The 26,246-nt window shown below is 42.4% G+C and overlaps 1 protein-coding gene across 1 annotated transcript in view; it reads right to left on the reverse strand.

Moving 5' to 3' along the window:
- Positions 1–5,089: 5,089 nt before the first annotated feature.
- The window catches only part of LOC132589665 (mucin-5B-like), a 126,264-nt gene continuing 105,107 nt past the window's right edge, over positions 5,090–26,246 (reverse strand). Inside the window, exons 38-46 of the mRNA XM_060262400.1 lie at positions 25,888–26,065; positions 25,563–25,667; positions 24,914–24,954; positions 24,293–24,415; positions 21,465–21,560; positions 20,109–20,237; positions 15,611–15,650; positions 7,661–7,784; positions 5,090–5,273 (exon numbers count right to left, since the gene is read on the reverse strand). Of these exons, the coding sequence (XP_060118383.1) occupies positions 5,108–5,273; positions 7,661–7,784; positions 15,611–15,650; positions 20,109–20,237; positions 21,465–21,560; positions 24,293–24,415; positions 24,914–24,954; positions 25,563–25,667; positions 25,888–26,065 (1,002 nt within the window). The 3' untranslated portion in view covers positions 5,090–5,107. The remainder of the gene's footprint in view (positions 5,274–7,660; positions 7,785–15,610; positions 15,651–20,108; positions 20,238–21,464; positions 21,561–24,292; positions 24,416–24,913; positions 24,955–25,562; positions 25,668–25,887; positions 26,066–26,246) is intronic.

The raw sequence follows: 26,246 nt of genomic DNA on the forward strand, positions 1-26,246 counted from the left end.
AGTGCAATCACTGTTTAAAAGTTTTACATGATCCTGATGTGAATTTGCCTAAATTTGTTTATGCTTTTGCCTGTCTGTAAAGTTGCCTGCACAGTGAACTTTCGTAGGAATATATGCTTTCTTCGAGAAAAAACTGCCCCTGCATTTTCAAGAACTTTAGGTGTTACAGTTTCAAATCTACCATCGCTTTGACAGGTTCACAATTTGCTTGCAACAGGTAAAGCGGCTTGCTTTTAAAAATTGCTTCCTTTTATTTATTTATTTATTTATTTATTTATTTATTTATTTATTTATTTATTTATTTATTTATTTATTTATTTTTATTCCGTAACTTATATCCCGCCCTTCCCACAAGTGGCTCAGGGCGGCTTACAACAAATAATAAAACAATAAAATCGGAACAATTTAATACATTTAAATTCAAACATTTAAAACCTAAAAACCTTAAAATTTTACATTTTACATTAAAACTGTGCAGTATAATCACAAAAATCTAAGATCTAGAAAGCTACATTTGTCTAGTCAGGCGTAGGCTAACCGGAAGAGGGTCGTCTTACAGGCCCTGCGGAACTGAGTATGATCCCGCAGGGCCCTCACCTCTTCCGGTAGCTGGTTCCACCACATAGGGGCCGTTGTGGAAAAGGCCCTGTCTCTAGTTGTTTTGAGGCGCACTTCCTTGGGCCCGGGGATGGTGAGAAGATTTTGAGTCCCAGACCTCAGTACTCTCTGGGGAACGTGTGGGGAGAGACGGTCCCTCAGGTAGGCAGGTCCCAGGCCATAGTATGGCATAGTTAAAAATTCCAAAGTAGTGCATTTTGGTAAAATTATATATCTAAAATTCATTTCCATTTTCACAATCCCCAGAACTCTGCTGGCAACTTGCGTATTTCTCCCCATTGGACATTACACTGCTCTGGGTCTTCAGTGTTGTATTGGAAGAAGCTGTGTACATTTTTAAAAAGTGATAGTTTTAACATGTATGCAATCATGCAATTACATAAAAGCTGCATGGTAAGAGAAAAAATGTTAAAAGAGTTGAGAGAACCTCATTTGAAGTGTGTATTTATAGATTATAAACTTCTAATAACTGCAAAAACCTTTTTGAGAAGGCCTGCTCTGCAGTGCTGGTTGTCTGATTTTTTTTTAAAGTCATTTTTATTTAGATCTATGCTGACTCTAATTTAAAAAACAACAACACTCGGCGCTGTCTATTTAAAACAAAAACAAAAAACATTCTGGCTCCCGTGTTGCAGAAAGCTACACCCTTTGGCTAAATAGTTTTGAATCCCACCATCATGTTATTTTTAAAACAACCCTTTGAGGTATGCTAGGACAAGTGTTTTGGCTTAAGTCACAAACACACTTAAAATACTATTTTATTGTCCAAAATGAATCATGTTTTGAAGAGATCTCTCCCCAAACTCCAGCTTAGGTAGCCAGTGCTTAGTAACAGAAAAGTAGCAGTGAGCTAATGAAATACTGTCTGGTGGTTCATAGCCCCCCCTTCTGCAATCCTGTTCTTGGAAGAATGGGCTACTAAAACCAGTAGAAGATAGAAGAAGATATTGGATTTATATCCCGCCCTTCACTCCGAAGAGTCTCAGAGCGGCTCACAATCTCCTTTACCTTCCTCCCCCACAACAGACACCCTGTGAGGTGGGTGGGGCTAAGAGAGCTCTTACAGCAGCTGCCCTTTCAAGGACAACCTCTGCCAGGGCAATGGCTAACCGAAGGCCATTCCAGCAGGTGCAAGTGGAGGAGTGGGGAATCAAACCCGGTTCTCCCAGATAAGAGTCCACACACTTAACCACTACACCAAACTGGCTCCAGTGAGAATAGCTGTGTCTTGAGGGCTTAGAAAAATTTGGGACACTAAAGGTCTCAGTCAAAAGTGCTGTTGAATTAAATTTTGCCAGGCTTACAGCCACGTCAAAGTCACCTGGTTTTGCTGTGGTAGGATTTTGGCAGACTCACAACCTGCTTGCACATGCTTTTAAAAATGGTTTCCTTTTTAGTATGGCTTAGTTAAAAAGTGATAAAGTTTTAATATGTATTCTGCTGTGCTAGGTTCAGCCTTTTAATTCTGGCATGAATTGTTTCATTGGCATGACAGCTGTTGCTAGTTAGAAAACACATACTCTGTATCAATGAAAAAGTATTGTAGACTGGCCTGATCCTGCAGCAACACTGCAAAAGTATTGTATCACCTCTTATTTCTGGAGGAAAAAATGTTAAAGAGTTGAGAAAAACTCATGTGTATTTATAGATTATAAACTTCTAATAACTGCAGAAACTTCCCTGAGAAGACCATGTGCACCAAGGTCTATCTTGCAGGGTCTGGCCCCAAAAGTTTTCCTACTGAAATTTAAATGCTGTTTTTCATTGCTGTTTTTCATTGTTTCATTTAAATGCTGTTTTTCATTGTTTCATTTAAATGCTGTTTTTCATTGTTTCATTGAAAGCTCGTTTTTTGGTTTGATTGTCCAACTCGACCACTTGCAGCTGATGGAATGGTCTTGGGTCAGCTGTGGCTATCACAGAGTTTGCCCTTGAAAGGGCAGCTTTTAGAAGGGCTCTCTCACATCCACCTGCCTCGCAGAGTGTTTGTTGTGGGGGAGGAAGCTATTGGAGACTGTGAGCCACTCTGAGACTCTGTGTGGTGGGCAGAATATAAATCAATTGTCTTATTATTATTTATAAACTGTGTGTGTGTTTTATTTTAACAAGTCAGAGATGGCAGCAAACGAGGGGGTGGATGGGGATTCTTCTTCAGCGTTAGAAATGCTGGCTGAAGGGTGCAGCTGCCATTGGCTGAAAAGGCTTACGCGATTCCCTGCTTTCTGATTGGCTAAAACCCCATTTCAGCCGGGGTAAATTCTGTCTGGTAAGCTACGCTGATTGGAGCCCTGCTTATCTAGTCCCACCCTAGCAGCAGCACGCTTGTTCAACTGACTCTGTTAGTCAGTAGCTCCCTGCCTGCCTGAAATATACATCTCAGGGTGGAAAAAACGCGGCTGTGTTTTAAAAGCCATTTTTGTTTTTTAAAAGCTGTGGTTGGTAAGCAATTGCATTGTGTGTGTCTCTCTCTCTCAGTGGGGCTCTCTCTCTTTCAGGGAAGGGGCTTTTTCCTGGAATGTGCTAAAGCTTTGAAGGAAACTGTGTCTGCGTCTGTGTATTTTAAAATGAGTCTGTAGCAATCTATGGCTGGCTGTAGGGGCAATGGGGATGTCTCTCTCTCCCTCTCTTTGTCTCTCCTGCTTTAGGAAGCTGAAGGGGCTTTTTTCCTGGGATGTGCTAAAGCTCTGAAGGAAACTGTGTGTCTGCGTATTTTAAAATGAGTCTGTAGCAATCTATGGCTGGCTGTAGGGGCAACGGGGATGTCTCTCTGTCTCTCTCTCTCAGCTTTTGTGCAGGCTTTAAAAAATAAATGGTGTCTGTTCCTTGCAAAAGAGAACTCTCTCAAGGGAATTGGCTATGTTTTATAAAGAGAGGAGCTGTTTGTATTACAGCCTCTCCGTTCTAGTGCCTTTAAGTTTAAAAAGGGTACTTGTTCCTTGTGGGGAAACCACTAGGGCTTGCAGGAAGAGAGAATTCCTGGCAAAACATTCTCTAGGTGGGAACTGGAGATTTCCAGGAATTTGTGATTTCAGCTCTCTCTCCTTTTCAAATACAGTTTTCAAAGTACACCAGACATTTTCCCCACAATGTAGAAAAGCACACTTTCCAAAAATAAGCTGCAATAGCACAAGTTTAAACCCGCTTCCATTTCCATTGTACAAATGCACAGCTCCCCCCAAAAATAAAGTTTGCACCAAACAATTTTTCACCAAATTAAAAAAACCACAGTAGCCATTTTGCCTCCTCCTTGTACCCAGAAGTCAAGGCCCCAGGAGGATGGCTCCACCCCTGACAGTCTCTGGTGGGTGGGAGGGGGGAGCCAGGAATGTGGGACTTATCCCCTCATCAAATCTTGATTTTGACAAAAGCCGTGTCTCTATTCCTCCTGCTGGGTAGGAAGTGGTCTGATGGGTTCACATGTGTGGGAACCTGCCAGCCAGGGGAAAAGAGCACCCATTCTGAGGCCTGGGAAGTGTCCTTGCAGGAGCAGAAGCCATGGTAGAGGGTTGGTGCTGGGCATGCTTCACGCATTGCGTTGCTGGAGTCAGCAAATGGGACCTGGTTTAGTGGGTTTTGCAGAAAAATCTGAACACTTTATACAAATGAAAGGGGGGGGGCAGGTTTATTCTCCCCTAAATAAAGAAACGTGTTGCCTGCGCATGTGCTGACAATGACTACCTTAGCAGAGAGGGGAAGAAGAGCCAGATGAGCCTGGTTAAGTGAAGCAGATGGGAAATGAGGAGGGAGCAGCCCCACTGCCAGAGTGGCCCTGCCTGCCAAATGGCTGCCATGGCAGGTGGGAGGGGTGAGACAATGGGTTCCTCTCCAGTCAGTCTCATGGATCCCCATTTGTGTGTATATAATACATACTGTATATCAAATCATATACAGAAACCCACCCACCCTGCTCTTCTGACTCTGATGAGTGAATAGAGGTACCAGAATAGATATTGTCCTATATCCTTCATAAATGTATCAAACTCTATAATGGACATAGATATTGTTCTTTAGTCCAGAATCCTTTATCTTTAAGTTGAAAACTCTTTAAAGTTGTAGGCATAATTCAGATTCTGACCAATCTTCTTCTGAGAAGAATATGATTTTTAAAATCACTTCAAGCTACTATTCTTCTTGTTTGTAAAACCTTTTGGAATGAAATACGCAAGTGTTTATTGTAGTTAATTTAGGTAAGATAACTGCAAAAGAAAACAGGAGAATATACATGTACAGTTTGACAAATATTTAATGCCCAGTTTGTTTGTTAATTGTCCAATTTCCTGGAGCAAACAAAGTGAGAGAAATGATTACAGCACTTAAATCACTTAAATGGAATTCTGAATATCTCACAATACAGGAAAAAATGGCTTTGTATATGTGTGCACCTTCCTCAAGAGACACTGCAATAGTCATGGCTGCTGTGAAGCATTTCCCAAAAAAAGCATGTTTCTTTTGAGAAAAGTTTTTTCCCCAGCACATTTGATTCCTTGATTTATGAAGGACATTTTGTCTCAATACAGCCACATTCTTCAATGTGAAGATATGAGTATCTGAGTCGCTTCCTTCCTCTGCAAACCAGATTCACCTTCAATTTACGATATTTTGTCGCATGACAGCAGGTACATTGGTGCTTCATTTTGTTAGTGACAAAGGAAAACCTGAGGGGGGAAAAACATATAAATGAAATGTTTTGACTGATATTCCACAATATCTGTATGAAAAAAATATTTTAAGCATTTCTTTCACTTGTAATCAATAGAAACCACGACTCATGTCTTTGATTTAACCCAAGTTGGGCTTCCCTCTCCGTCATTTTCTATGCTAAATTACAACAGAGGAAGGATTTAGACTGAGCTTCTACCATCCTTTTTGTTTCCCTCACAGTAATGAACAGCTATGTATGTCTCTGTGAATACTGGTGCAAATATGGCTAATAAAATGCATGGATTAAATAAACCATTGCCATTGTTAGCAGAAGGGAAAAGGCAAATTACGCTGACAGATATGGGACCCAATTTCCAAATCTATATTTTCACTTCCATTGTTGTTTTGAGGATTTGTCCAGGCAACAGGAAGAAACAAATATGGAATCCTATGTGGATCCTAAAGTTTGCAACATAGCATAGAAGGGAATTCTATTAGAAGAAATGTGTCTGTCCCATTTTGATAGACGAAAGGGAAAGAACACTACAACATTGCATAGTGATATTGAACAGAACTCAATAATTCTGTGTAGTGTGATAGTCTGAGATACTGATCATAAGAAGCTCTGTCTACATTCAGTATCTGGTTGCTTCTGATAGCTCAGAAGTTAGAGAATGCCCCTTCTTTCATTAATATGCTATTATGACAAGTCATTGAGGACCTCTTGGTGTAGAATTTGCTCTTTCTGGATCTCTGCCTCTTTTTCAGCCTTATATTTCAAATGTGTACCCAAACATCTTCATCCTCAAGAAGCTTTCCCACTTTGCATGACCATTTCCCCTACAGGTGTATGTACTATTATGTGAAAAGCAAGATGGTCTCTGGTATATCTTCACATCAGAAAGTAGCCTTTGATTCTACGCTAGGGGTGTGCAATATTTTTCTCAGTATTTTTTGGTTTGGATCTATTACACCTGAAAACATTTCAGGATTCCTGGGGGGAAAAAAACTGGATCCCAATACTGGTAAAGTATTTCGATCCAGGATTTTTGGGAAGTCCCAATTTTTTTTCAAGTTCAACAGACCCAAATTGAAAAAGTACAGAGAAAAAAACAACTAAGGTGCAGCTCAGCTAGGAATCTTTGGGCTGTCCCTTTTAAAAAAACTGCCCATAAGAATTCACAAAGCAGCAGATCCTGCAGATAGAACTCTTGTTGCAGGCTCAACTGGGGTTCCACTGGGGCTCTGCCATTTTATAATCTACAAATGCTTCATAAAGTGCTCCAGATGGTCTAGTGGTGCACTTTTCTGCTGTGTGTCATAAAATCAGACTTTGGTCAATTGTAGATTATATAATGGTGTTTGACAATATTTCACATATTAGACTCTGGTCAAAACTTGAGGAGTCCTCTATAGAAAGATTTTTGGCCCTTATACATTTTCACCTTGCTGACAACTCTGCATAAAGACAAGGCCTTATACTTGCTTCTTTATTATTCAACTTTTACATAAATTCTATAGTCAAATCCTTACACAATCTGGAATTTCACTCTCCAAACTTGGCAAATATATCCATCCAATGCTTCTATATGCTGACAATACAGTTATCCTGTCATGTACTGAGGTAGGATTGAGAAGGCCCTTCAAGCACTTTCATACAACTGTATTGAAGAACATGCAGGGCATTCTACCTGGGGGAATATGGTGGAACAAAGTTCTGGAACCGCTTAGAGGAAACAAAAATCTCAAAAAATGTTTAAAAGTTCATGAGGGGCACCCACGTGTTTCTCCTTCACTTCCCCCTGGAAAGTTCCAGCAACTCTCTTTCCAGAAAAAATGGGATGCAGAAATATACCAGAAAGATACCAATAAGGTGTTTTTTGGATATATTTTTTGATTCATGTAGATCCAAATGCACACCCCTTTTCTGCATTTATTGATGAACAATTTGCATGGCCTTGGACTCATGCTAAAACAACTGATCAACAGAGATTAGGGACAGATAGCAAAGCATTTGTGTGACAATTTCAACACTATGAGTAGAAAGTCTAAAGTGATTTATTTCAGGGGTGGCCAACGGTAGCTCTCCAGATTTTTTTTGCCTACAACTCCCATCAGCCCCAGCCATCGGCCATGCTGGCTGGGGCTGATGGGAGTTGTAGGCAAAAAACATCTGGAGAGCTACCGTTGGCCACCTGGTTTATTTGATTGTCACTACAGGTTCAGGTGATGATTTCCCCCTGACTTGAAGAGCCTTAACTATGTCTTAACCATGTTGCTATATTGCGGTACAAATTGTGATTCGCTCCAATTGTTAACATGTTTCCTGCACAGAAAAAAGGGATTATCTGTATCTGTTCCATTATGCTTTAGAAAGGAGTTGAAGGAGTCTCTTACTTACACAGAGTAGGTGCTGCATGATCCTTTGCAGGAGGATACCAAAATAGGTGTGGCTGATTTACACTGATTACGAGCAACATATTGTCTGCTTAGACTAACTGAGCAGTTATGTGACAGGTGGTGACCTGAAAAGGAAAAGGTTCTGAAACACCAGGTTCAAATTCAGCACCAATTATTGCTGTCTCACTAAAAACAATTTAAATATAATTATCATAAGACCAGTTGACATTGCATTTTTATTCATAAATCATCCTGGATGATTCTAGGTTCATAAATCCAGAGTTCATAGTTATTAGCTATTTGGAAATTCCATGATATCAAAGGTACATTTCAAAAATTACATCATGTTTAAAACCCCTTGCATTGTATGGCCAAATACAGCAGGAGTGACTGAGGCAAACTAGGCCACAATCGATTTATTTATTTATTTATTTATTTATTTATTTATTTATTTATTTATTTATTTATTTATTTATTTATTTATTTATTTTATTCGATTTATATCCCGCCCTACCCCACCGAGGTGGGCTCAGGGCGGCTTACAACATAAAAACCAACAGAATCCATTTAAATACATTCATGATAGATTAATAATTATAATTATACAATAAAATATATAAAATACATATAAAATACATAAAAACACATAAAACTTACTACAATATGTACTATGCTAACCTTCCTTAAATCAATTCTTCAATATTCCAGTATTAAATAATCTGGTGTTATAGATTGGAGTGTTCAGGCATTCTGATAGCAATTAATTATATGCCAGCCGGAAGAGGACTGTTTTGCAGGCTCTGCGGAACTGTTCAAGGCTCCGCAGGGCCCTCACCTCTTCCGGGAGCTGATTCCACCAACAGGGAGCTGCAATCGAGAAGGCCCTGTCTCTGGTCACTTTCAGACGGGCCTCCTTTGGCCCAGGGATTGTAAGGAGGTTTTGGGACCCCGATCTCAGCACTCTCTGGGGAACATGTGGGGAGAGACGGTCCCTAAGGTAGGCAGGTCCCAGGCCATAAAGGGCTTTAAAGGTCATAACCAGCACCTTGTACCGAACTCGATATGTTATCGGCAGCCAGTGCAGTCCCCGAAGCCCCGGCTGAATGTGCTCCCATCTAGGGAGCCCTAATAACAGCCGGGCAGCGGCATTCTGCACTAGCTGCAACTTCCGGGTTCGGCACACGGGCAGCCCCATGTAGAGGGCATTGCAGTAGTCTAACCTCGAGGTGACCGTTGCATGGATCACTGTTGCCAGGTCGTCGTCCTCCAGGAAAAGAGCCAACTGCCTTGCCCGCCTAAGATGAAAAAATGCGGACTTGGCAGTGGCCGCTATCTGGGCCTCCATAGTTAAGGTAGGCTCCAATAGCACCCCCAGGCTCCTAACCCTGTGCGCCGCTGACAGAGGCACACCATCAAGGGCCGGTAAGGGAATCTCCCTCCCCGGACCACGGCGACCCAGGCAGAGGACCTCTGTCTTCGATGGATTTAACTTCAGCCCGCTCAGCCTGAGCCATCTAGATACAGCCTGAAATACCAGGTCCAGGTTTTCTGGGACACAGGCAGGCCGTCCGTCCATAAGTAGATAGAGCTGGGTGTCATCTGCATACTGGTGACAACCCAGCTCATATCTCCGGGCAATCTGGGCAAGAGGGCGCATGTAGATGTTAAACAACATCGGGGAGAGAACTGCCCCCTGAGGGACTCCACAGTCCAGCGGGTACCTCTGGGACAGTTCACCCCCAATCGCCACTCTTTGTCCCCGACCCGTGAGGAAAGAGGTAAGCCATTGTAAAGCCAACCCCTGAATCCCCACGTCAGCGAGACGGCAAGTCAGCACCCGATGGTCGACCGTATCGAACACTGCCGATAGGTCTAACAACAGCAGTACTGCCGAGCCGCTGGAGATCAATGGAGGATAAGGAATACCCCTTTACATTGGTCAGTTTTAATGTAAGTTAATATAATTGTTCTTTTCACTGTAACAAGTCAGTTCAGTGCCTCTGTAATGACAAATGAAGGAACGTCACATTCTGAATATAATATTTAGGATGGTTCTCAACAACAAACAATAGGGTTGCCAGGTCTGCCTTGAAAAATACCAGGAGACTTTAGGGGGAGGGGAGGGGCCTCAGCAGGGTACAATGCCATAGAGTCCACCCTTCAAAGCAGCCATTTTCTCCAGGAAAGCTGATCTCTGCCAGCTGGATATCAGTTGTAAAAGTGGGAGATCTCCAGGCCCCACCTGGAGGCTGGCAACCCTAACAAACAAATAAAACAAGTATAGAACCTGCAAGGACTTCTGTGGGGGTATCTCACTTTCCTCTCCCCTACTATTTCCTCTTTGCCTTCCCTTCAAGCTCCTATAGCCTCTCCCCTTTTCCCGCTATCTTCTCTTCATACCTCATACCAGGCAATCTACCTTTATTTTGAGAAGTGAGCCAGCTGGGCTGGGATAAAGAAAACAGGAGAGAGCTGCTGGGAAAGTGGGTGTGCTTTTTTGCCTTTCCTAAACTGCTAAACTACTGGGCAGCATTACATAAGAACTTAAGAGAAGCCATGTTGGATCAGGCCAATGGCCCATCCAGTCCAACACTGTATCACACAGTGGCTAATATATATATATTCTAGTTGCCCTTTTTCTGCACTTTTTCCAATGCTATAATATCCTTTTTGAGGTGCGGTGACCAGAATTGCACACAGTACTCCAAATGAGACCGCACCATCGATTTATACAGGGGCGTTATGATACTGGCTGATTTGTTTTCAGTTCCCTTCCTAATAAATCCCAGCATGGCGTTGGCCTTTTTTATTGCAATCGCACACTGTCTTGACATTTTCAGTGAGTTATCTACCATGACCCCAAGATCTCTCTCTTGGTCAGTTTCTGCCAGTTCACACCCCGTCAACTTGTATTTGTAGCTGTGCATTACTTTGCACTTGGCCACATTGAACCTCATCTGCCACGTTGACGCCCACTCACCCAGCCTCAACAGATTCCTTTGGAGTGCCTCACAATCCTCTCTGGTTCTCACCACCTTGAATAGTTTAGTGTTATCTGCAAACTTGGCCACTTCACTGCTGACTCCCAACTCCAGATCATTAATGAACAAGTTAAAGAGCATAGGACCAAGTACTGAGCCCTGCGGCACCCCACTGCTTACTGTCTTCCACTGCGAAGACTGCCCATTTATACTCACTCTCTGCTTCCTATTAATTAGCCAGTTTTTGATCGACAAGAGGACCTGTCCTTTTACTCCTTTTACTCCAAGGCTTACTAAGGAGCCTTTGAAGAGGAACTTTATCAAAAGCTTTCTGGAAGTCAAGGTAAACAACATCTATTGGGTCCCCTTTAACAGGTTAACAGGTTGCTTTGAGAGAGGACATAGTTTGAGGGTCAGTGGGTAGTTGTAGTCTGCTGGAGAGCAATGGTTTTGTCTGAGTCTGTTTGGGTCTTTTCACTGGTGTGTTGTTCATTGAGCAAGACCTGTTTGTCTGGAGCTGATTGCACACTCCGCCTTCTGGTGCTGCTGCTGGGAGGTGGGGGCTGTGGGCCTCTGAACTGGAAGGCTGCTTTAAAGCAGAGGTGTCAGCTTTGGGGAGAATCAAAGGGCTCTTGGTCTCTGGCTCTTAGCTTGGGGATCAAGCCTGGGGACCCTGCATCATTCTAGATATCTTTAAACCACTAACCAATTATGGAAGTAGAAAGCCAGCAGGGGAGTGGGGGCTATCAAGTATTTTGCAGACAGTGCCACATGTATGATTATCTACTTACTGAATGGAAATACAGGTGTGTGCTCGCTGCATGGAACAGGTTTGTTTCCTTGAGGCTAGGGTTGCTGATACGGAGAAACTGAGTCAGAGAAGTTTAGGGAAGAGACCCTCAGGGGCTTAACAGAACAGTCGCATTCATGTGCTGACTGCTCTTCTACTGTTGTGGATAGCGAGTGTCTCAAGGTCAGAAGGTGTCAGTCTGAGGAGGAGGATGCGATTCCTTAGAAGGGACCCTTTCCTTGAGCAATGCACTGATATTGTCTCAAACTGAGAATACCCCTGGGGGGCTGGGGGGAGGGGGGCTTCTTGTAGTAGGTGATTTTGTCATTAGTACTATAGAGAGTAGGCTCTGTGTTTTGATCACATGGTGACTTGCCTGCCTGGTGCAAAGGTTGTGGACATCATAAGCTGTCTAGATAGATAGATAGTGCTGGGGATGGGGAGGAGTCAGCAGTCATGGTGCATGTTGGTACCAGTGATATTGGAAAATGTAGCCATGTGGTCCTGGAGGAAAAATTTAGGTTACTAGGCAGAAAGTTAAAGGCCAGGGCCTTAAAGGTAGCATTCTCAGAAAGGAAGGATGACTAGACAGGCATAGATCAGAGATCTCAATGTGTGGATAAGAAAGTGATGCCAGGAGGAAGGGCTTAAATTTGATAGGCAATGTGGAAATTTCTGGGACAAGCCAAATCTGTGCAATAGAAATGGGCTTCACTTGAACCAAAAGGGAACCAGGCTGCTGGCAAGTAACATTTAAAAAGTGCAGAGTAGCTTTTAAACTAATCTCAAGGGGAAAGCTGACAGGAGCTGGGGAGCCTCCAGTTAGGGACAAGTCAGTCCAAAGGGATGATTGCACAAACACGCAGGGTAAAACTGACAGGAGCATAATAGAACTGGGGAATGAGGACACGATGGTGACTGAGGGCCATGTCTGGTGACTAAGGGCCAGGGGTGGCAACGGTTACTGGAGGGAAAACACATTATAGGTGTCCATATATCAATGCTAGAAGTCTCTGAACCAAGATAGGGGAGCTGGAGTGCTTGGTGTTCAATGACAATTTAGATACAGTAGGTATAGGACAGACATTCCTGAGTATTAGCTCTATAGGCAGGACAGGGAGGGATGGGTTGGTGGTGGTCCATCAAAGATGGCATAGAATCAAATACGTTAAAAAACAATCAGATATTAACTCCCCAACAGAAGCAATATGGGTGGACCAGAACCCAATACCACTCCAGTTAAAGATCTGGATCTAATAAACTTAGGTGTGGCTCTTATGAGACTTCTGCTGGGACATACAGGATCATTTTTAGAAATTTCAAAGGCCTATGAAGCCTGCTGCAAAACTCATGCTGCATTTTTATCGGACAGAAACATATAGATCAGGGGTGTCAAACTCATTTGTTATGAGGGCCAAATCTGACATAAATGAGACCTTGTTGGGCCGGGCCATGTGTGTCATAAAATGTAATGCCAGGTAATGGAGATATAAACTTTATAGGGCACAGATAAATACAACTAAAATTTTTTAAACAAAACATACTTAAAGCATAAGTATGCTTGCAATATGTTGTTTAACGGTCACTGATAACTGACACCTTTTGCTCTGAATTATTGCATCAATATCTGGAGACAGTGTCTGTATTGTAGTATACTGTTGCGTATACTGTTCAGGTGTTTTTCAGGTGTGTATCTGAAAGTTGCAAGACCACTTTTGATCCATTGACATTCATTACAGACATCTCAAGGTCAATGCTATGTGCCCTAGGACTCAGGGGAAAACATGAAATGACTGGGCATTGTGAGCTTTTGTAAATAAGTTGCTTTGTAAAGCATGTGAAGGCACCATGGCACAGACTGAGGGCTATGTGTTTATCTACAAAACTATGGTCTTCCCCAGAAAAATAACTACAGTCCCTATGAGGTAGTGCCAGACTAGGGAGACAGCAATGCATTGTGGTCAGTATCAGCCTACTATATGAGAAACCTAGGTTCAAAGTCTCTAGTCTTCAAAGGAAATATGCTGGACACATACTCTTACCCTAATCCACCTTGTTGTTACTTCTTATCTAAATAGTTGTCATAGCTTTCCTACTGAGAAAGAATGGATTATGAGGGTGGAGGGAACCCATTTGCTCCCAGGAACATGCCTGGCACGTGGGAATAGACCAAGTAGGCAGCTATCTCGGGGGCCACTTGGCCTAAGGGGCACTGCTAGGCATCCCTTCTCCCCATGCGTGATGTGTGTGCTACTTGGAGCCTGCCTTCCCCAACAGGAAGCAGACTCCATGGAGCACACATGCCACTGGGCTGCTTTTGCTGTACAGACCCAGGGAATGTAAAGCGGGTGGCGCCTGTGCAGCCTCAGTGTACAGGCACCACTGGGCTGCTTTTGCATTGTGCTACAGATCCAGGGAACGTGAAGGCAGCCACCCCCTGCCCAGTCCTCCTGGCCCCAGGAAGGCTGAGTGGGGTCGGCGGGGTGTCTCAGGAGGGGCACACTTGGAGCATGGCTCCGAGCACACTCTGTTGCTCTGACCCTGCTCAGCTTTTCTGAGACCCAGGAAGGCTGAGCAGGATCAGGGCAGCAGCGAGTGCTCTTGGAGCCTAGCTCCGAATGCACCTGCTGTTTCCCCGACCCTGCCCAGGCTTCCCGGGTTGGCTGGGTGGGTTCAGGGGTGGTGCAGCATTGGGCATGCTCGGAGCCAGGCTCCAAGCACACCCGCTGCAGCCCTGATCCTGCTCAGCCTTCCTGGGTCTTGGGAAAGCTGAGCAGGGTCAGGGCAGCAGTGAGGGGGCTCAGAGCCAAGCTCTAAGCAGCCTGCTGCCACCCCCCCCCCACTGGAAGTCGGGGGCGGGGCTCTGCTTGCAGCAGCAGAACCCCCAGCACTGGTGCTGCCCAGGAAAGCCTTGGCAAAACAAGCTTAATAAAACAAACACACACAGAGTAGAAAGGCAAAAGGCTCTTACCTTGAATAAAACTGTGTTGCTCTTTAAGGTACTTTTTGCATTTCTCCTCTGCTATTGAGGCAGCCCAGCAAAGCAGCCTCTCCTTGCCTTTTCTCTCTTCCCCATCCCTCTTCTCCAAGGGAGGAGGTGCCTCAGTCATTGGAGGAGCTTGGCTCTGTAGCTCTCCCCCCTTGGAGGAGACCAACTCAGTTTTATTCAAGGTAAGAGCTTTTTGTCTTGCTACTCTGTGTGGGGAGGGGGAAGAGGGAAAGAGTCAGAGACTGCTTTGCTTGACTAGGGTTGCCAAGGCCAATTTAAGAAATATCTGGGAACTTTGGGGGTGGAGCCAGGAGACTTTGGGAGTGGAGCCAGGAGACATTGGGGTGGAGTCAAGATCAAGGCTGTGACAAGCATAATTGAACTCCAAAGGGAGTTCTGGCCATCACATTTAAAGGGACGGCACACCTTTTCAATGCTTTCCTTCCATAGGAAATAATGAAGGATAGGGGCACCTTCTTTTGGAGCTCATAGAATTGGACCCCCTGGTCCAATCGTTTTGAAACTTGGGGAATATTTTGGAGAGAGGCACTAGATACTGTACTGAAAATATGGTGCCTCTACCTCAAAAAACAGCCCCCCCCGAGCCCCAGATACCCACAGATCAATTCTCCATTATTTTCTATGGGAATAAATCTCCATAGGGAATAACAGATTTCCCAGCAAACATTTCCCTCCCCTCCCCCCGCTTTCTGACGACCCTGAAGTGGGGGGAGGGTCTCCAAACCGGGGGATCCCCTGCCCCCACCTGGGGATTGGCAACCCTATGCTTGACTGCATTGTGGCAAAGAAATACAAAAATGGTGACCAAAGGAAGAAAAGAGGGAGAAGGAAGCAGAGGCTGGCTACTTGCTGGCAGGCCTGGTTGGAGCCCTGTGGGGGATGGATTAGGCCCATGGGCACACATTTGACACCCCTCATATAGATAGTAGGAGCACTAGTGAGAACTAAAGCAATGGAGAGGTGGAAGCAAGCCACAAGCAAATTGTTTTGTCCCAATCTAACACATGGATATCAGAGCAAGCACTGTTCTTCTGTTGTTGCTTTCATTTCCGGGCCTCACCTGCTGATAAACAGGAACCCAAATAAAAGTAATCTAGATTAAGTTTTATGATGAGGTTCACAGCAAAATATGTATTCTCTTTTATAAGCTAACATGAAAAGCACACTCACAGGTCTGACAGCATCCATCTGGCGTGGTTTGAATAGTTCCCTGTTTTTAAAACAAACATGGCAATATCTCAGATTCTGATGCTCTTTTTCACACCTTCATTTTTAAAAACTGCTTATTATAGTTTCTGTTCAGTAATACAGACATTTCTATATATTGTATAGCATATACTGATGACAGAAGGGAGTTGCAACCCAAGATTGACATAAGGGTAGTACATAAACACCTAGTTAATTTAAATGAAACTAAGTCCTCGAGACCAAATGAACTGCATCCGAGGGTACTAAAATAACTCGTGGATGTAATTTCTGAGCCTATGGTCATTATTTTTGAGAATTCCTGGGGAATAGGTGAAGTGTCAGAAGATTGGAGGAGGGTAAATGTTGCCCCCATCTACAAAAAGGGGGAAAAGGAGGATCCTGGTAACTACTGACCTTGACAACTTGACATCTATACCTGGAAAAGTTTTAAATACCAGTCAGTTCTTGAGCATTTAGAAAAGATGGCTGTGATTACTAAGCGTCATCAGATGTTTCTCAAGGACGCCATTGAGTATTATACCGGAGAAACAGGATGAACCACTGATATTGTTCAATGGATAAATATTGAAGGAGCTTGACTCATTCTAATTGGAACTTGCTAGTGCTGCGAGAACAAGGTGGGACAGCAAAGAGGAAGCCTACAAATACACCGGATTCTCAACAAGATGAAAGAAATACGAATTCCTATTCCCCTGATGAAGGCACGAAACGGACTATGTAGTCATAAAAATCTGTCGGTAGGAATATAGTTGTGTTTTTGTGCACTGCCATTATCACATTTGTAATTGAATGGTTTGATAGTTGAAAAAATCGTATGACTAAGCTCTGTAATTTTCAAGTCACTGATATTTGGATGCTGATACATTTTTGCACTGGTGTCTATGAATGTATACCTATGAATATGATATAAATTTGTATGAGATTCATATATAGACAATACTGATAAATTTCTACATATTTGTAATAATATTCAAGATGGAGAGTTTTGTTATTGGCTTATTTAGATTTCACACTCCTGTAGTTTTGTTTATTTTGGTTTCTCAAGAATGAGTCATGTCAGACTAACCTTGAATGTTTTCTTTAGAAAGTTACTACCTTGCTGGATCAGAGAATGGATCAGAGAGTGGATAAGAGATCCTCATTGCTGTCAGATGGCCATTTAGCCTCTGTTTAAAAACCTCCAAGGAGGAGAAGCCACTACCTACTGAGGAAGCTTGTTCCACTGAGGAACCACTCTAACGGTCAGGAAGTTCTTCCTAATGTTCAGCCAGAAACTCTTTTGATTTAATGTCAACCCATTGGTTCTGGTCCTACCTTTTGGGGCCACAGAAAACAATTCTGCACCAGCCTCTATATGACAGCCCTTCAAGTACTTGAAGATGGTGATCATATTACCTCTCAGCCACCTCCTTTCCAGGCTGAACATGCCCAGCTTCTTCAACCTTTCTTCATAGGACTTGGTCTCCAGACCCATCACCATCTTTGTCACCCTCCAGCTTGTCTGTATCCTGCTTAAAATGTGGTGCCCAAAACTGAACACAATATTCCAGGTGAGGTCTTACCAGAGCAGAGTAAAATTAAACCATCACTTCATGTGATATGGACTCTATACTTCTGTTGATACAGCCCAAAATTGCATTTGCCTTTTTAGCCACCACATCACACTGTTGACTCATATTCAGCGTATGGTCCACTAAGACCCCTAGATCCTTTTCGCACATACTACTACTAAGACAAGTCTCCCCCATCCTAAAACCATGCATTGGATTTTCCTTACCTAAATGCAGAACTCTACATTTATCCCTGTTAAAATTCATTTTATTGGCTTTAGCCTAGATTTCCAGCCTGTCAAGATTATCCTGTATCCTTCATCTGTCTTCTACTGTAGGGGTCCCCAACCCCTGATCCGTGAACCGGTACTGGTCCACGGCCTGTTAGCAACAATGTAGTAGTAGTAGTAAGAAGAAGGAAGAAGGAGAAGATGACGACACTGGATTTATATCCTGCCCTCAGCTCTGAATCTCAGAGTGGCTCACAATATCCTTTATCTTCCTCCTCCACAACAGACACCTTGTGAAGTGGGTGAGGCTGAGAGAGCTCTCCCCAGAAGCTGCCCTTTCAATGACAACTCTGCAAGAACGATAACTAACCCAAGGCCATTCCAGTAGCTACAAGTGGAGGAGTGGGGAATCAAACCTTGTTCTCGAGATAAGAGTCTACACACTTAATCACCACACCAAAATAAAGTCCACAATTGTATCATCCCGAAACCATCAACACCCCCTCCCTCCGGTCTGTGGAAAAATTGTCTTCCACAAAACTGGTCTCTGGTTCCAAAAGGTTGGGGACCACTGTTCTACTGTATTTGCAACCCCTCCCAATTTAGTATCATCTGCAAATTTAATAAGCATTCCCTCAATTTCTTCATCCAAATCATTTATAAAGATGTTGAACAAAACAGGTCCCAGGACAGATCCTTGAGGCCCTCCACTTGTCACTTCTCTCCAAGAGGATGAGGATCCATTCACATGCACTTTTTGGGTGCAATCTGTCAACCAATTACAGATCCACCTAACGGTAACAGGATCCAAACCACATTTTACCAACGTATTAACAAGGATAGTATGTGGAACCTTATCAAAAGCCTTATTGAAATCAAGATAAACGATGTCTACAGCATTCCCCTGATCCAGCAAGGTAGTCATTTTCTCAAAAAAAGAGATCAGGTTAGTCTGACATGACTTGTTCTTGAGAAACCCATGCTGGCTCTTAGTAATCACAGACATCCATTCTAAATGTTCCAGGACCAACTATTTGATGATTTGTTCTAAAACTTTTCCAGGGATAGATGTCAAGCTAATGGGTCGGTAGTTTCCTGGATCCTCCTTCTTGAAGATGGGGACAACATTCGCTCACCTCCAATCTTCCGGCACCTCTTCTGCTCTCCAAGAATTCTCAAAAATAAAAGCCAGAGGCTCAGAAATTACATTCGCAAGCTCTTTTAGTATCCTTGGATGCAATTCATCTGGCCCTGAGGACTTAGTTTCAATTTTAAAAACTATGTGTTTATGTACTACTCCTATGCTGATCCTAGGTTGCCACCCCATAATTCATTATATGTTCTGTTTTTGCCATGCTGAGTACTGTTTCCCTCAGAAGAGAAGACTGAGGAAAAGTAGGAATTGAGCAGTCCTGCCTTCTCTTCATTACCTGTTACAATTTCACTTTCCTGCTCTTACAATGGGCTCACCACATCCTTGCTCTTCTTCTCACTCTGAACATAAGAAAAGAACCATTTTTTGTTGTTTTTAGCATCTTTGGCAAGCCTAAGCTCATACTCAGCTTTAGCTTTCCTAACTTTTTCTCTACAAGCACTGGTAATTTGTTTATATTCATCTTTGGTTATAAGGCCCTCCTTCCAATTCCTAAAGGAGGTTTTTTTATTTCTCAAGTCTTTAGAGAGCAGTTTAGGAGCCATCTCGGCTTCTTTAGGCTTTTCCCATTTTTTCTTCTCACAGGAACCGTCTGTGATTGTGCTTTCAGTATTTCACTTTTAAGAAACTCCCACCCCTCCTGAACCCCCTTCTTCCTAAGTATTTCTGACCATGGGATTTTACCCAGCATAGTACTAAGTTTATCGAAGTTTGCCTTTCTAAAGTCCAACCTGTAGGTCTGACTACGTATAGTTTTTCCTTTCTCTAAGACTGTAAATTCCAAAATCACATGGTCACTGCTGCTGAAGGTGCCCACTATTTCCACTTTATCAATCAATCCTTGTTGGTGAGAATCAACAGTAGTGACAATGTGATTTTGGCTAAGATCACAGCAGTACTGCCCCTTCTGCTGGCCTGGGACCCGGTAGACAAAAGAGGTGGTGCAGCCTTGCTCCGAGGCTGCATCCCTGCCTAGGAGTGAGGCCACACCGCCTCTTTCATTTGCCTGGGTCCTGGGTGGGCAGGGGCAGTGTGGTGCTTCTGCTTCAGTCTGTGGCCCAGTTGTTAGCAGGTCACGGACTAGTACCAGTCCACAGTCTGGTGGTTGGGGACCACTGGACTCGACCATTTGACAATAATTCTGATTCTGTGAACTTAGGAGGAGGTATTCATGAATTCCCTGCATTGTGCAGGGGGTTGGACTAGATGACCCTGGAGGTTCCTTCCAACTCTGCAATTCTATTATTCTAATCCATTCATTTGTTCCACTGCCATAAATCTATGCTGCAGTTACGGGTCCAAAACTTATAAGTTAGTGAATTGTCCCACAGAAACTAGCAGTAGAAACAGAGCCACAAGAAGTGGGAGACCCATAAGCCACATTTACCCTGACAAATCACTCCTACCACATGTACCTTCATTGCCCAAAGCTCTTCCTACTCATGTCACTCATGGAGGCTCTGAGCCATGATAGCTGGAAATGCCAGATGTTCACTTGATTCATAAAAACCTGTAAAAATACTCACTGGAATACACCTTGTTTGATCGATCAATGGGCAGGATATTCTTGTGCTGATCAGAAAAAACTGACGTGATGATTTAGAGCACATATATTGAGTACAGTTGTCTTGTGAATCCTTATAGAGATTTCCCACCTGAAAGAGGCAGTAATAATAGAAATAAGACCAACAAGTATAGAAGTAATTGAGCAAAAGGAAAAAATAATTCAGCAAAGGAGTTTTCATTGATGCATAGGACTTTTATTAGATGAACATGGAGCGCAATTCCCATAGAAATTCAGCTAATATGTATGATTCACCTGAAAGGAAAAACAGAATACAAAAACAATATTTGGATTGTGAATGGTTTATTAAAAATTTGGGACATATATAGAAAAAGAATTATTAGCTGCGATTTCTCCACTAGCTTCAGCAGTTAGAGATCTTAATAGAATATAAAACATTGGATTTAAATAATCCATTTACAATCCACATGGCATAGATACCTATAAAGCATTTGTTAATAATAAAAAAGTATGGGACTTTGATATGGTAGACCAAATCAGCAACAAGAATATAAAATGGTTTGACTATATACAGCTTAAAAGCTATTTGCTTAGAAACATGTATGAAAATGTCAGTATTAGAAAATTAACAAAATTTGAAGAAACTGTTTTGTGGGATAATGAACATATGCTTTCCAAACAATAACTACAATGTGAAATACTCTTTCCAACATAAATGGGAGAAATACTTGAGCCATGATATCTTAGAACATGCATGGACTTTTTATAAATACCCATTCTGTATTTCTAAGCTATTTAGAGAAAATCTGTTGAAGATGCTTCACCAGTGGCACTTGACACCACATAAATTGGCAAAAATGTATTGATACTCTTGTTGATACTGTTGGTCTGCAAAAGCTGACTATATACATATGTGGTGGTTGTGTACAAAGGTGAAAGAATATTGGTTGTCAGTGGTGGAGTGTATGTAAAAAAGATTTGTATGTAGAAGTTCCCTGTTTGCAAGATTTTATTTTGTTAAACTATGTGTCCATACTTCCAAAGGGGAAAAAAAGGTACTGAAATACTGCATTTTGTAGCAGCAGAGAGTATTGTATGCCCATGATGACATCAGGTAAACTGCTATTCCTAGAACAGCAGAATGGATTCTGAAGTCTAAAGATACCAGACTGACTGTCCTAAAAAAAATAGTGATCTGGCTCAATTAAGTAGGACAGAATTCTCTCCCCCCAAAAAACACACACACACACAATTGATATGAATATACATTTCAGTCTTTGTGTTTGACAGCTATGGTGTGTGTATGTTTTATAATGTAATGAGCAAAAGTGTACATTTAAAGAAAGTGAACACATACCTCAACAACCACTGTCCCAGATGAAAAGTTTGCTATACAAGAAACCTGTATGCATTCACCACAGCATTTCCCTTCTTCATGGGTATAGTGGAAACCCTAAAGAAGGAAAGATGTGAAGAAACTGCTGTTTTCTTAGGTTGTCTACAATAATGACACAGAGTCCTCTGTTTGCTTCAGTGGCTTGTGGAGCTCCTTGTTGCCCACTCACTTCATGGGATGGGACAGCTGTATGAGTAACAGAATCCATGAATGGAACTACGAAAAGACTTTACAAGCATTGGCCCTGGCCTCACCTGGGTCTGCATTTGCAACGACAGGGCTGGGAGCGAGAAAAGGGAGGCTGCGTCCTCAGCTCTGAGTGTGCTTCAGAAGCTTGGGGGAGGAGGTGGGGACCTTGCTTCGAGCTCTGGCTGGCTAACCAGCTCTCCTGAGGGCTGGCTGGAGGGGTGTAACTCTGCAGGAGGCAGTTCCAGAGCTTGGAGCTTCTATTCCTCTCTATTGGGCCAGCTACCACAGAGTGTTCCCCCCCAGCTCCTTTCAGGTTCTCCCTCCTACCCTCTCTGGGTTTGAGTCATTATGGATTTGCATTTGTTTTCACTGCATTTTGTCACAGCTTTGGTGGTCAGTTTGGGCATTGGGATGGAACCAATGGCAGGGAGGTTGACAAGAACTTCAATAGATTTACAAGGCAGAATTAGTGACCAGTCCTTTCTGTGTAAGCCACAGCCTTTGCTCACATTATCATTGTGTATCACAGGCCTATAAATGAGGCTTGTAGATACTGGTAGCAGTGGCTCGAGGCAGAACAGCACCCTAGGCAAGGTGCCCTGCCCCCTCTGAAACCAGCGGGGACCAGCCACGCGCCTTCACTGCGGAGTGCGCTGTGAGGCTGCCCTAGCTCTGCCCCTGTGTCTGACGCAGCCAGCAGAGTGACAGGCAGCCCTTGTGGCGCGCTCAGCAGTGTAAGTGCGTGGCTCCCCCTCAGCCGCTTTTACTGGTATTTCCCTCACCACAGAGATGGGGGTGGGGTAGGGGCCATTCCAGCACCCTCCTGGGGCTCGCACCAGCATCTTGCCAGGGTTGCGCCCCAGGCAGCCACCTGGGCTGCCTAGTGAAAGGGCTGGCCCTGGATACTGGACACACTCATTCTTGTTTCTAGTTTACCCAGTTTTGGACTAAGTTAGAGTCCAGTAGCACCTTTAAGATCAACAAAATTTTATTTAGAGTGTAATTTTGGACTGTGTACTGACAATTGGACTGGAAGGTGACAGATCAATAGAAACACAACTCTCATATTCAAAGAGCCATATTAGCCCACAGAATTCTTTCTCCTGTTTGTCTGAAGGTACGTAGTCTAAGATGGAGCTTAATAAATTGAACCGAGTGCAGCATACTGTTCAACACTGGTTGTGTTTAGGCATCATTTGCAACTGATAGTAAATTGAACAAGACTGGTTTGTTGGAGACTCACATATACTCTTTCCTTGCCTCCTCCCTTCTTGCTTAGAGATCCCAGTTAGAAATTAACTCCAGTAACCCATGATGTATGAGTACAGCAGCCACATGGATTAAATAGATTTATGCCCATACACACATAACCCAGGATTCTAAACTGGTTTTTACCACTGTATATGTCTCATATCTCGTATCTTCGACTAGTTTTGTTTTTGTACCTTGCATGCACTATAAACATATGAGTATGAAAAATGGGGAAAATAAACAATAAAAAAGAAAGAAGTAGAAACATGAGTAATGTTGTAAAGATAAAATGGAGAAGGACTATGTAAGCTGCTTTGGGTCTCCACTGGGAAGAAAGCCAATAAAATAGTAAATAAAATAAAAGTAAATAAAATACAATACCAATATCAGGATCAGCCCAACATAGGGCTGCCAAGCTTCCACTGAGGGAGGGATTCTTCTCGTTCGGGGCCCCCAATCTGATGGTATGGAGCTTGTCACTGGAGGGAGTCCTGCCCTTGAAGAACTCCATCATCATGCAACATGCCCAGCATGGTGACATCACTCAGAAGTGACATCATCATGCTGGGCATGTCACGTGGGGGACACTCTAGCATTTAGGTAAAAACTCTATGGTACTAGAGACTTTTTACCCAAATCCTAGAGTGTCCCTGGCACTTACAGGTGACATCATGCCATGCGCACAAAGAATAATCCCCCACCAAAGCCAAGGTAAGACTTGGCAGCCTTAGCTCAACTTCTCTATGGTAGAGCAACCTCTTAATGAAACGTTCTCACACCATGCCTTTCTGGATCCATATTCTTAGGAGAATCAAGCATTATAATGAGAGGGCAGCGATGCTCTAATAAACACAGTCATACAATGGCACAGGGTCTGGACAGAAAGAAAGGTGACTAGAGACTAAACTTTTTCACATAGCCTAAGTATTCCGGTATGGCAGCTGGCCAGTTACTGCCCAGTAACGGGGGTTTTCTGTCATTTCAGACAGACCCAGTTTAGTAACTGACTCCTACCGGAATATGATGCTGAAACACACTGGTGCAACAGCACCATGATTGGGATGCATGGACTCCATTGTCATACACTGTCACATTGCTCTTAAACGGTGAGATCACGCCCAGCCCAGTGAAAAGGGGCACAAATGGGAAAGTTGAACTGTATGAAATGGCACAGAGCTTCAGTGATGGATCCCTCCTAGAAGGGAAAGTGCTGTGTGAAATTCCCATCCCTGTACTGGATTACTCCCTTATGACACAGTAACGATTCCCTTCCAGTTTAAAATGGTAAGTGTGAAAAGCTTCTAAAACAAGCAACAGAGCAGAAGGCTGCCAACAGAATGACTATTTACCTGTGGGCATTCTGTAGAACACTTTACTGGAGAACACTGAATTTGATTGATTTGGGTCTCAGGATCCTTTGTGTCAGTACAAATGCATTCATCACAAGAGTTTAAAGATACCAATGATCCAGGCTTAAAAGAGGTAAGCAGAGTGGGAAATTCTGTTTAGTAAATTTATACAAAACCAGAAATATATATTCATGCATATAGCTTCACAAGGTTGTGCAGCAGGTGGAGACACAAGAGGTGAACTGTTTCTAGCTGTTAAACACTCAAGGAACATTAAATAAAACACACCCACAAGAGTTGAACAAAGCAGGAGTCAAGTTGCACCTTTAAGACCAACCAAGTTTTATTCAGAACATAACCACACCCACAAGAGTATTATAGAATAGAAGAATTTTCCAAAACAGAAATGTTTAAATCTGCCAAAGTATAACAGAAAAACCACAAATTAGAACAATGCTACCACAGCATCATAAAGCTCAGATCCTTTAATATGACTACAGAGAGATATTTACTTAGTCATGATTTAAAAAAAAACTGATTAAAAAAAATTGAAAGTTGTCATATCTCTAAAGACAAGTTAATACTTAAAGCCATGCCCTTGTAGTATATGGCAGTGCTTACCTGATACTCAGTTCCTTTAGAAACACATACGCCTTTTGGTACTGGGAGTAAAATAAAAGAAAAACACAGTGTTGGAGTCTTCTGGTTTCCTATTTTATAGACTTTTATGGATTTTATAGACTTTTCCATTGGTTTTCTGCTATACAGATTTTGGAAAGAACTATAGTGGCAAATAAGTAAATATCATTTTGAGTCAGATCATCACAATCATTCTCCTCCAAATATTAGAATTCTGTGAATAAATTCTAAAGACTACTTTGATTTTTTCATCTCTAGTGCTTTTACTCCAAAACTATGACTCAAAACCATGATTCTTTGTGACATTTTCTGTTTTCACACACTGAATTTTTTTCTGTATAATATGTTCATTTTCCAGTAGTATATGTCAATAAATCAACATCATAAATTATACATAATTATGTGCATGGGTGATGTACATGGCATTTATAAATCCTGTATATGTTCTCTATGAAAACCATATAATATGCATACACAACAAAATTGGATTTTCAAAATCCGCTATATAATGCAGAGAATGAAAGCCTTTGACAAAAATCATAAGCCAATATAAAAAGAAATAAAATAGGGAATATTTGCTCATTGCTATTTTGCTTCCAATTTTTTAAAAATATTGTAACTTGGTACTCACCACAGGAATAAATGGAACAACATTCATCTTCAGAAGTTGCTGTCACTAACTGGAAGCCTGGGTTACATTCCATTTTGGTCACAGCACAAGAACTTACATCACATTCTGTAAATCAAGAAATATATAAAATAAGAGAATTCATTTTATTTTTGGAAAGATGGGAAATCTATTTATGTATTAAAGCCTTGTACTATATTTGCTGGGAATAAAATTTAGAATTATCCATCATCCATATTCATAAATAGTACAGTAAAGTCAACCTATATTTTATATATATCATTTCTAAAAATGTACATGGTTTTGTTCTACATTTGAAAAAACTTACCACACACTGTCTCTGTACAGCAGGGGTCTTTTGAATGTTGACGTTCTATAGGTACAAATCCTTCCTTTGTGCAAGTGATCAGTGGGGACTTTGCACAAATGTGGGATGAACAAGCAATCTTCAGTGTTTTGTTGTCACAGGTACAGATCTGACAGTCCTGCTCCCATGTTTCTCCTGGCTGCATATATATTAAGCAAAAAGAAAAAATCATTAATCAGAGTACTTCACTAAATGATTCTGGAAATGAATTTCAGTCTCAGCCTTCATATCCTAATGTCTACAGCCAAGGACTATTTTCTACATTATAATTTTAGTACACAAGATTATCACTAAATGTCACACCACTAACATCATTAGTA

This window comes from Heteronotia binoei, chromosome 21 (assembly GCF_032191835.1).
Source record: "Heteronotia binoei isolate CCM8104 ecotype False Entrance Well chromosome 21, APGP_CSIRO_Hbin_v1, whole genome shotgun sequence".
Taxonomy (NCBI): Eukaryota; Metazoa; Chordata; class Lepidosauria; order Squamata; family Gekkonidae; genus Heteronotia; species Heteronotia binoei.